The sequence below is a fragment of the Leucoraja erinacea genome, chromosome 27, assembly GCF_028641065.1.
Source record: "Leucoraja erinacea ecotype New England chromosome 27, Leri_hhj_1, whole genome shotgun sequence".
In the NCBI taxonomy this organism is placed as follows: domain Eukaryota; kingdom Metazoa; phylum Chordata; class Chondrichthyes; order Rajiformes; family Rajidae; genus Leucoraja; species Leucoraja erinaceus.
Window position 1 is genome coordinate 14,172,093 of NC_073403.1, and position 12,290 is coordinate 14,184,382.

At 47.3% G+C, this 12,290-nt stretch overlaps 1 protein-coding gene across 1 annotated transcript; it reads right to left on the bottom strand.

The window, feature by feature from the left end:
* Positions 1–330: 330 nt before the first annotated feature.
* Positions 331–11,945, bottom strand: LOC129710242 (aquaporin-5-like). The gene is made up of 4 exons (XM_055657104.1): positions 11,462–11,945; positions 8,293–8,454; positions 2,043–2,123; positions 331–1,066 (listed from the first exon to the last, which is right to left on the bottom strand). The coding sequence occupies exons 1-4, from the start codon at positions 11,831–11,833 to the stop codon at positions 917–919; spliced, it is 765 nt and encodes a 254-aa protein (XP_055513079.1). The 5' UTR covers positions 11,834–11,945; the 3' UTR covers positions 331–916.
* Between the last annotated feature and the right edge of the window lie 345 nt (positions 11,946–12,290).

Below are 12,290 nucleotides of genomic sequence, written 5' to 3' on the forward strand. Positions count from 1 at the left end.
GCTGAGAGCTCTCTTATACCTTCATCAAGAGGGGCATTTAAACACACCTGAGCAATTACAAACGCCTGTGAAGCCATGTGTCTCAAACATTATGGTGCCCTGAAATGGGGGGACTATGTATAAACACTGCTGTAATTTCTACATGGTGAAACTAAAATGTGTAAAAATATCCTTTAATAAAATCTGACAATGTGCACTTTAACCACATGTGATTTTTTTTTTAATTACAAATCTCAAATTGTGGAGTACAGAGGCAAATAAATAAATGATGGGTCTTTGTCCCAAACATTATGGAGGGCACAGTAACCTGCGCAGTGAAATATAGAGGAATGAGATTGTTGGGAGATGATGTGAACCGGTTGTCCAAAAGGGAGGATGATGGTGATAGGGTGGATAAGGAAAGATAAGAGGCCAAAGTGGAGTACCATGGGCTTATTGAGTCAAGTAGCCAAGTTCTGTCCTAGACGTTCTTTGTAGTTTTGGGATTAGATGCCGCAGAGATGATGTTGAATCCTTTCATCAAGGGTATGTCGACTGAGTGAACAGATCATTTCTAAGTTACTCCCTGCAGTCTAAAGACTCAAATTGCATAAACTTGTTTGGATTTCTTCACCGAGTTTGTTTGGACTTAATGTGAACAATCGACTCGACTCAACTCTCAATATATTGTGTTTATTTCAGATTATAGAATACATTATATCATAAAATGACTGCAGTGTGTTACTATCGTTCCTTCAGCCATTGGGGGTAAATATATCTCCAGAATCATCATTACGCTATTGCAGTTTAAATGCATGATTTTTTTTATTTTAGTTAAAATTCTAACCACGTTCTAACATAATAAAGTGAATGTGTAGCAACTCTATCGTGCATTAGGCAGGAATATGCTGCAGCTGAGGCAGGCAATGTGTTGTGTCTAGGGCCGTGCTTCCACCTTGTGTTCTGGCTCGGCATCTGTCTTCCACATACTCAGGCAGTCTCCGCACCTGAACCTCTTTGGCGTCAGCAGAGAACTGTACACGATCGCGGCCAAGACTCCTCCCAGCAGAGGTCCAACCCAGAAGATCTGCATGGATAAAAACATACATTTTAATTACCGAAACACTAACTTGTGCTCACAGCCAGCAAATGAAACAGAGAACATTTCCTCAACCCAACCCAATTTAAACTGAAGGTACTAGAAGCGGCAGCTCCCAACATCAGCCTGGGGATTGGACAACTAGAGGGTGTCCAAGAGTGCAGTCAGCCTGTTCTGTGTTTGACGCAACAGTAGCTTGGTCTTCTGAGTAATGAGGACGGCATTTGTAGGAAGTGGAATCTTGTACATTGTGTCCAAGGACTTCTCTGGCTAGGAGTTACTCACTGTGTCAAGGAGCATCCGTGAAGCGGGGTAAGGAATTGTCAATACTTTGGATTCAGATTCTGTTCACAGAAATCAGGAGCTGGATCCTCAGTCAAAGCAGGAACTGGGCCTTCAGCTAAAACTGAAACCAGACCCTGGAGCTGCAGGAGCTGGATACAGGCCCAAATTTGGACCAGACCCAGAGACAGAACTGAGTCAAACTGAAAGCTCAGTTCATCAACCAAATTTGGGAACAGTTAGACTCATTGCTCGATGAAGTAACCTGGTATCTGTGGTATTCCGACATGCAATGATATATCACATATGGATCAGTTTGCACCACATTCTTTCCAGAGATATTGTGGAAACAGGCGATTTTATCAATTCAGGCGTTGGGTTGATGAGACGAGAAAACAGAAATATGGAGCGCGGTCAAAGATAGGCTGCTGCACCACTTAGGATTCATCATAGGATCATCCCGGGCTTCGAAAGGACCTGCACAGGTATTGTGCCCGCTGCTAACAGGAGAGGACCATTGCTGGAAACATGGACAGGTAAAATTGTAAATTGTCCCTCGTGTGCAGGACAATGGCTGGTCAGCGCGGACTCGGTGGGCTGATTCCACACTGTATCTTTAAAGTACTAAAATAAACTAAACTAAACCCACGGCCACCTGTGGAGGTAAAGACACTTTACTCACCCAGTGCTGAGAGAAGTTTGACGTTATAACAGCCGGTCCCAGGGATCGTGCGGGATTCATGCTGCATCCAGTGAATCGGATCTGTAGATGGTCAGCAACAAGAGTTAGTCTGGTGGGCTCTTCCTGATGACAAAATGTGTGCATGCAAACGGTGAGTGGAGGTGAGGAACGGATCAGTGTGAGTGGGGAGAGGGGGATCGGTCACTGTGAGTGGGGAGAGGGAGAGTGGTCACTTTGGGGGGGAGTGGGTCACTGGGTGGGGAGACTGGTTAGTGTGGGTGAGGGCTGGGATATTGGACACTGGTCACTATAGGGGGGTGAGCCGCCACTGTGGGTGGGGAGTGGGAGTACATCATTGTGGGTGGGAGAGTGGTCACTATGAGAAGACAGGTGTGAGATGGTACCAGATTGTGGTGACTATTTGCGTGCTCTTCCCAGAGAAGGATCTTGTACCACCCTATATAATCACTCTACTCTTTTAAATCCCTTTTCAACCTGTAAGTATACATTCTGCACGCTGGATCTTCCCCTTTGCTCTATCTCTCATACTTGAATTTGACTTGAATGTACATCTGTAAGGTACATCTGGTCTATTTGGATAGCATGCAAAAGAAAGTTTTTCACTGTACACGTGACAATTACAAGGCTAAACCTCAAGTCAAGAGTGTTTTATTGTCATATGTCCCGGATGGGACAAGGAAATTCTTACTTGCTGCAGCACAACAGAATATGTGAATATATGTAAACATAGTATATAACGGGGGAAGAGAAAAAAAAGAAAAAGTTCAATAAATAACAAATATAGTGCAATAATAATAGTATTTTGCAGTTCAGAGCTCAGAGCTTATTTGATGTTGTGTTTAATAGCATGATGGCTGTAGAAGCTGTTCCTGAACCTGGACGTTACAGTTTTCAGGCTCCTGTACCTTCTTCCCGACGGCAATGGTGAGATGAGTGTGTGGCCAGGATGGTGTGGGTCTTTGATGATTTTGGCTACGATAGATCCCTTCGACGGTGGGGAGGTCTAAGCCGGTGATGGACTGGGCAGTGGTCACAACTTTTTGTAGTCTTTTTCACTCCTGGACGTTCAAGTTGCCAAACCAGGCCACGGTGCAACCAATCAGAATGCTCTCTACCGTGCACCTATAGAAGTTTAGGAGAATCCTCATCGACGTGCCAGATCTCTGTAACCTTCTCAGGAAGTAGAGTTGCTGATGTGCCTTCTTTACAATTGCATCAGTGTGTTGGGTCCAGGAAAGATCTTCGGAAATATGCACGCCCAGGAATTTGAAGTTATTGACCCTCTCCACCATCGTCCCATTGATATGAACAGGATTGTGGGTCCTCACCCTTCCCCAATCAGTCCATAATCAGTTCCTTGGTCTCACTGATATTGAGAGCCAGGTTGTTGTGCGGGCACCATTTGGTCAGTCGGTCAATCTCACTTCCATACTCTGGCTGAACTTAGTGCTGGTGTTCAGCTGATGAGAGTGTGCTTACAACAAAACCGCAATGAACATGCGTTACTGGAACAAATCTTACTGTGTAACCATTTGTGGGATCTGATAGGAAAGGCCAGCGTTTATTGCCATCCACAACTGCCTTGGCAAACCTGATAATGAGCCTCCATCTTTGATGGCTGCTGCCCTCTGCTGGTCCAACACTGAAGGAGGTTTTTTCACTCATCCTGCACTAACCATCGGCTGTAGGTCACAGCTTTTAGTTTAGAGATACAGCGCAGAAACAGGCCCTTCGGCCCACCGGGTCCGCGCCGACCAGTGATCCCCGCACACGAAGACTCTATCCTACACACTAGGGAAAATTCATAATTTTACCAAAGTCAATTAACCTACAAACCTGTACATCTTTGGAATGTGGGAAGAAACCGGAGCACCCGGGGAAAACCCATGTGGTCGAGAGTCAAGAGAGAGAGAGTCAAGAGTGTTTTATTGTCATATGTCCCAGATAGAACAATGAAATTCTTACTTGACCTTCACGGGGAGAATGTACAAACTCTGTGCTGACGCCACTCGTAGTCAGGATTGAACTTGTGTCTGTGGCACAGTGAGGCAACAACTCTACCGCTGCGCCCAACGGCAAACTGTTTAGGTGTCATGAGGGTTCCTGCTTCTCTCACACGCTCAGTCTGTGACCTCTGGAGGAGGTATCTCCTCATTGTCCCTCTCATCTCTCTACCCACATGGGAGATGTTCCCGGGTTTTTGACCTTTTTAAAGTCAAATTAAAAAAACAAAATTAAACCTCCTGTTCCACGGGAAATAATCCCATTCTCTCTCATCTTTAATCGGACTTTACTGGACTTTATCTTGCACTGAATCTTGCACTTATCATGTATCTGTGCACTGTGGACGGCTCGATTGTAATCATGTACTATCTTTCCGCGGACTGTTTTTAACAGGACAGTACACGTGGCAATAATCTAAAGTTCAAACTTCAAACCTGGTAATAATGAAGGACCATCAACATATCTCCAAGTCAGAATGGTGTCGGACTGGAAAGGAGAGCTGCAGGCATGGAGTTCCCATATGCCAGCTGCCTTTGTCCTGACATGTTTGGGTTGGTAATGACAGTGCATTGTATAGACAGTACACACTGCAGCCACTGTGTGTTGATGGTGGAGGGGGAGAATGTTAGGTTGCTGGATAGGGTGCCCAAGTGGTTTGCTTTATCCTGGATGTTGTTGAGTTTCAAGAGTTATTGGAGTTGTATATATCCAGGCAAGTAGAGTGGAGTCCATCACACTCCTGGTTTGTGTTTGTAGATATGGACTGTCAAGCAGTGAGTCCACCACTGCATGCATACTCAGCTTTTCTCCTGCTTTTGCAGCCACACCATTTATGTCCTATCTGACTGGGATTCTACTCAGTAGTAATACCCCAGCTGTTGATGGGACTAGACTTGACATTAGTAATTCTACTGAATGTCAAGGGCAGTGATTGAGCTACCTTGTTGGAAATGGTCATTACCTGGCACTTTGCCACGCCAGCCCAGTCTCCACTGTTGCAAACAGGCATGGGCTGCTTTGTTTGCTGATGTGCTATGACTGAATGTATTCCATCATCAGCTAACATGCCCACTTTGGGCACCATGATGGAACGCACACGGGCTGCTCTCCTCAGAGGTGTTGATCGTTGCCATGACTCCAGATGAAGCTTGGATGACTAAGTTGTTGGTTCTGAGCTCTTGTCCAACATTTGCGTGGTGTTGCTCACGGAACACAATTTTTAGGGCGGTCACGGTGGCGCAGCGGTAGAGTTGCTGCCTATCAGCGAATGCAGTGCCAGAGACCCGGGTTGGATCCCGACTACGGGACCGGTCTGTACGGAGTTTGTACGTTCTCCCCGTGGCATAGACTTCTTCGGTTTCCTTCCGCACTCCAAAGACGTACTGGTTTGTAGTTTAATTGGCTTGGTAAATGTAAAACAAAATATGTTCCTAGTGGGTGTAGGATAGTGTTGATATGCGGTGATCGCTGGTCGGCGCGGACCCGGTGGGCCGAAGGGCCTGTTTCCGCGCTGGTATCTCGATCCTCAATGGTACATGTGATACATCCATGTCAGCCATGGAGAGAAAGCCAGGCCCAGACAAATGCGCAGTGGGTTTCAGTGTTGATGCAAGGAATTATGCGCGGGTGCATGGCAAGGTAAGCTTCTGAGTAACTTTAGACTTTAGAGACACAGCATAGAAATAGGCCCTTTGGCCCACCGAGTTCACACTGACCAGTGATCACCCCATACACGAGCACTATCCTGCACACTAGGCACAATTCACAATCTACAGAAGCCAATTAACCTACAAACCTGTCAACATTTAGAAGCTACGTTATCGCACATGTTTACAAACTGTACAAAAATTAAAAAATTTTGGGTAAATATTTTTAGTATAATATCCAAAGTAATCAACACACAACTGGAACCCAACTCAAAATTAATAATACTCGGAATATTAGAATCAAATCAAACACTTAGAATAACACAAAGAAACTTTATCGATTACAGTTTAATAACAGGAAAAAAATTAATCCTAAAATTTTGGAAAGGCCCTACGGCCCCCACAATCAAAATGTGGATTATAGAAATGACGGAGACCTTAAACATGGAAAGAATCAGATTTTCCCTGTTGGATAAACAGGAATTATTCGTTGGAACATGGTCTCCTTTTATTGATTATTTAAAGGGTCAGAATAGTTCAGCACAGGAACCTGACTAGCACCCGGACTAAAGATTGGATGAAATGCTATACTTCGAAATGTACGAACATATCTCGAATGATGTTTTTAAACTTTAACAAATTTTTCCATTCTTCTTCAATTACCTCTTTCACTCCTTTTCCTTTTTTTATTTTTTATTTTAGTTTTCTTTTTCCTTCTTCCCTCTCTCTATTTCATCTATCCCTTTAGCCCTATCTAGTTATAAAAAAAAACGAAGAAAAATGCAAAAAGTATTGGAGACAAAAAAAAAAAAAAAAAAAAATTAAATAAAATAACCTACAAACCTGTATCTCTGTGGAAGGAAACTGGAGCAGCGGGAGAAACCCCAAGCGGTCACGGGGAGAACGTGCAAACTCCGCACAGACAACACCCGTAGTCAGGATCGAACCCGGGTTTCTGGCGCTTGTAAGACAGCAATGCTACTGCTGCGCCCATGCAGCCGCCCTTGTGGCCTGTAGCAGTGGTGTGCAGCAGCTTGGCCCGTGCTGTATAGTGTACCTGCCCTTTTAAATAACGTGAACCTTCGGCGTCAGTAAACCCAGCTTCTCCTGCGTGAACAACAACTGGCAAATGTTCAGCCAATGTGGTCGGACAGCATTTGGACGTTGCACCATCCTCTACTTTACTTATGGGAAGGGACAACGTCATCGGCTGTTGCCAACACACAGAATTAGTGCGGAATTACTTCATCGTCATGCGACTTTCAACAGCACAATGCCAATTGTTGGGCTTGTATGAACATATTTCTAGCCCAGGTTCTGCTTTACTGCTGTTTGTGGCTAGTCCTGCATAATCCACCGGCTTTTACAGTTTTCCTGTATTTTAAATAATTACTGCCATTCTTTATTTTCTGAAACTAATTTCTAATGAATGATATTGACCTCATACTGCCAGTATATTTTAATCCAGTGATCCTCTATCTACATTTGTCGGTCATTGACTAGCAAAACACCTTCTTCCTCTTGCTCTCGCTGCCTGGACAACACTTTTCCCAGTTCTGACATAGAGTCATTGACCTGAAGTGTTAACTCTGTTTCCCTCACCTCAGACGCTGTCCGACCTGTTGCCCATTTCCAAAGGTTTATCTCACGAGGTTTAATGAGTTGATTGGGGCTTTATCATTTCTCCCCCCAGGTAGGTTTTGCCAACTTCGGATGATCATGTTCCTTGATCTTTCCGTACATAGCCCCCTATTCACAATGGCCTTCTCCTACTTTCTTGCTGTTGAGCTACCAAATGACCATTGTCATGGAGCACAACTGTTATTGAGACCTGAATGGAACCTTGATGGCTCAATACTTTGATTCAATTGTTCCTCCCCAAAAACAACACATTTTATGGTCAATAAGTAAAAGTGTTCAAAAAGATGGAAAAAAAAGTCAGTTTTTGTATTTGCCTTCTGAATATCTCCATGATGTCAACTTGACTTGCTCATTGGTTTTGATGTCTCCACGATGATTCCCAGTCCCACTTACAGTGTCTGACTTGAAAGTTCAACATGTCAAAGATGAGACCGTCCTGAGAGGAAAGACAGAGAAATGAACAGATTGAAATCGGAACGAAGAGCAGGTGAGTTGCTGAAGGAACTCACCGAGTCGGGCAGCATCCATGGAGGGAAATAGACAGGTCGAGACCCTTCATCTGTACTGAACAGATAACAGTGGATAGTTTGGTTCTTGAAATGGAGACAGAGATTAAGAAAGAGGAGAGAGGTGTCGGAAATGGTCCCAAGTGAATTTGAGGACAGGTTGGAAATTGATGCCTGGATCTGCAGTCTCAAGTGCCGTGTGATCAAAAATCCAGAGATTGCCCAATATGGAGCCTGGCTGTCATCTCATCTAGGCTGCATGGTCCTCAAGGATTGACAGCGACCATGCCCAGCTCTAGTGGGACAAAGTGGCCAGGTCTCCCCACTGCACGGGAAAACAAGGTTCACTAGCCGTGCTCTGCACAGGACTTGAGGAATTAAGGGACAGGCACTGCTAGGCATTGAGTAATGGCATCATGGAATCATTCTCACCGCCACCAAATGTCCAAGGGTCACAGAAACTCCGAGGGCCACCTGTGCAGATCCTTCAAAGTGGCTTTCCTTCTGTGAGATTACAAAGACGCACAGTACAAGCTGGAAGGTGACGATGACTTCAACTACCAAGGCCTGGATCTGTGTAACGCCAGCAGAAGGCTGTGGAGTAAAGTGGTTGGAAATTAAGCATTAGCAAAAATTTGGCAACAAGCAATGTGGTTTCAATTTTTTAAACTAGTTTGCACACATAATACTGGTAAAACATTATGTGCATGGGAATGTTGGTGAACAATCTCAGGTGTCTCGGAGTACCTGGGATCTCCACACATACCACCTCAGAAACCGTCTAAACTCATCCCCCAGCTGCCCCAACCGCAGCTGCCCCACCCCCAGCCCTGGGCTCGACTCACTGAAAGCATCTTAAACCAGAATGGTGATGAGAGCATGATACAGGTTATTCAGTCGGGGCAAGGTGCTTCCAGAGGGGATTAGAGGGTTCTTACACCCGGGAGGGGTGTACCTTGTGTGAATGCCATGTGTCTGCTGTTCCAGGGACCAAGTGCTTCGAATTACTGAAAGGACTTCCTCTCTGAGCTTGACGGGAGACTGGAAGCACTGTGTATCAGGAGGCGTGTTGGGATTCCTGGGCTGTGTGTCAGACTGAGTCTGATAGGGATAGGGAAACGAGAGATACAGACCGTGATAAGCCATATATCTCTTGTTTCCCTTTCCCCTGACTCAGTTTGAAGAAGGGTCTCGACCCACCTATTCCTTTTCTCCAGAGATGCTGTCTGACCCACTGAGTTACTTCATCTTTTTGTGTCTATCTATCGTTTCTGCTTGTCAATTTATAAAGTATTTTTTAAGCTGATCTCTCGCTCCGGATAGAAATCAACTATAGCCACTTCAGCCCATGAAATGCAAATAATGGTGCCTATTTCATCAGTCACATTATATCCAATTCACATTAGGGAAACACATGTTGGAGCAGAACTACCCGTACCGACAAAATGTTGGGTCTAACTGCTCACCTCAGTTTGTGGTGATCACTAGTTACCCAGTTCCATACGCCATCCTAATTCACTGTTTAAACTGCCTCTGGCAGAGAGCTTGTTTACCACTGACTAACGCTTTCAAGCCAATAAAAGCTGCCCCTACCAGCAACACACTCATCCCATAGCCGGGCTGAACATTTATCAACTGAAACTGATCCCATAGTTCGAGCTCGGCATGAGTTCACCAAAACAGGTGCCGCAGCCTATCCAGGGTGTTGATCAGTCGATGGAACAAGTCCTCTATTCTGCCCCCGTTCCTTCATTCCCACCCTCTCTGCCTGCTTCCGACATTCACTTCATTTCTCCTCTCCTCAAGAATTACATTCCTCCAACCCATCCTCCCTCCTTCACTGTTACCTTGCTAACCTCATTGATTGATCCTCTATCCTTCACCCCTGTTACCTTGCTAACCTCATTGATTGATCCTCTATCCTTCACCCCTCTATATCCTCTCCACCTCTACCCCCCACCTCTATTCCCCACCCCTCTATCCCTCCTGTGCTTCAATAGCTCCATCTCCCACGACTTCCTTCTCTCAAAGGTAGACAAGAGTGCTGGAGGAACTCAGCGGGTGCAGCAGCATCTATGGAGCGATGGAAATAGGCAACATTTCGGGCCGAAACCCTTCTTCACGACTTCCTCCTCCAACTCTATATTTAAGAGGGAGTTAGATGTGGCCCTTGTGGCTAAGGGGATCAGGGGGTATGGAGAGAAGGCAGGTACGGGATACTGAGTTGGATGATCAGCCATGATCATATTGAATGGCGGTGCAGGCTCAAAGGGCCGAATGGCCTACTCCTGCACCTAATTTCTATGTTTCTATGTTTCTATGTAACTCTCACAAACCCCATTCTCCCCTCTACCCCCACTCGCTACTAAATTCACTCTCTCCCCCTCCCCCTACTAGCCTCACCTCCATTGCTTCTCCCCATGCTTTCTCCTACCCACACACTCCCCTCTCCTACCCACTCCTTCCTAGACTCCCAGTTCTCCCTCCTTCCCGCGCAATCCCTCCTACAACCGCTCAATTCCTTCATTCACTCCCCATCAAACTTCCTCCCCTTTCATCCTCTCCTTTCCCACCCCATCCCTCCCTCTCCCCTCCATCCCTTTCCCTTTTCCTCCATCCCTCCATACTCTCTCCCTCCATCAATCGCTGTGTCCCTGTCTCCCTCTATCCACCCACTCCATCCCCCTCGGCTCCCTCCTTCCTCCTCCATCCCTCTCCCAATCTCTATCCCCCCCATTATCACTTTCCTCTCACCCCCCTCTCCATTCATGCCCCCCCCCCTCTCTCTATTTCTCACCCATTTCCTCCATTCACCAACACCCTCTCCCTCCATGCATGTCTGCATCCCTCTCCCCGCCATCTCTCTTTCATCCGCATCTTCTCTGTTACACCTCACGCTGCCTCTGCAAGGCCAGCAGTAATATCACGGACGTCGCACCCCGGCCACTCCATCCTCTCCCTTCTCCCATCCGGCCAAAGGCATAGGTGTGAAAACGCACACCTCCAGATTCAGGGACAGTTTCTTCCCAGCTGTTATCAGGCAACTGAACCATCCCACCAACAACTAGAGAGCGGTCCTGGGCTACTATCTACCTTATTAGGGACTCTCAGACTATCTTTGATCGGACTTTACTGGACTTGATCTTGTACGTCAATTATTCACGCTATTCCCCTTATCGTGCATCTGTACAGTGTGAATGGCTCTATTGTAATCATGTCATGTCTTTCCGCTGACACGCAACAAAAACGCTTCACTGTACCATTGCACACGTGGTAATAAAACAAACTCAAACAAACTTTCCTCCCTGCCTTGCCCCTCTCCATTCTTCTCCCTTCCACCTCCCTTCGCCCTCTCCCTCTTTTCTCTCCCTCTCCATCCACCCCTCTCCCCCTCTCTCTTTCCCCTTTCCCCCATTCCCCAATACCCTCTCCCCCCATCCATTTCTGCATCCCTATCTCCCTCAATCCACCCACTCCATCCCTCTCCCCTCCGTCTCTCCATCCCCTCCACCTCCCTCCTCCCTCGCCCCCTCTACCATCCCATTCCATCCCTCTCCACTCCTCTCCCACACACCCCCACCTCATCCCCCCGCTCTCCTACCTTGCTGAGCCCCATCTCCCCGCGGACATGGAGCGGGGTGAGTGCTTGCAGCAGCGCGCAAGCAGCGATGGAGCCCAGACTCTGCATGAGCGCGGACAGCAGCGCCCGGAGCGGGCTGATGCGAAGGCTGACCAGCAGCGCCAGGCTGACAGCAGGGTTGAGGTGTCCGGCTCCCACTCCCTGCGTGAAGAGAGAGGCGGCGGAGACGGCCAGGCCGAAGCCCAGGGCCACCTGCAGGACCGGCGGCTGCTGCCCGGCCCACGCCAGGGCACTGGCCACCCCGCAGAAGACCAGCACGGCCGTGCCCAGGAACTCGGCGGGCAGAGCCCTCCACAAGGTCTCGGTGCGCAGCTCCCGCTTCAGCTGCTCCATGCCCGGGCTGTGCGGGGTAACTAGCGCCGCTCACACACCACAACCTGGCCAAGGTCAGCGGGGATTTTCCATAGCCCGTTCCTCCACGCCAAGAAAACTTTCCAAATTATTAAAAATGAGCAGCGAGTCACATGGTAACTCCCCCAATTACTTTATTAATAACCAGAGTTACTCGTTGCCTCGGATGCCGGCACGTTCTTCTTTGGTTGGGAAACTTCCCCGTCCCCCCCCCCCCCCCCCCCCCCCATTCCTATTCCCACACAATCTGGCACCAGATGGGAAAAAGGACACCATATGGAATGACTCTGATGTAATTGGGGCTAATGCTCCAGTCTGAAGGTGCGTGTGTGTGTGTGTGTGTGTGTGGGGGGGGGGGGGGGGGGTGATGGGGAAGGGAAGGGAAGAGAGTGCTGGAGGGAAGCGGGATGGGGAGAAAATAGGGAGCAAAGCTGAAACA

Bases quoted from the DNA above. Each gene is read 5' to 3' on its own strand.
- LOC129710242 (XM_055657104.1), bottom strand. From the start codon at position 11,833: ATGGAGCAGCTGAAGCGGGAGCTGCGCACCGAGACCTTGTGGAGGGCT. The intron at 8,455-11,461 runs GTAGGAGAGCGG...TTTACTCCACAG, and splicing joins GGGAGATGGGGCTCAGCAAG to CCTTCTGCTGGCGTTACACA. The intron at 1,067-2,042 runs GTGAGTAAAGTG...TTATCCATGCAG, and splicing joins CAAACTTCTCTCAGCACTGG to ATCTTCTGGGTTGGACCTCT.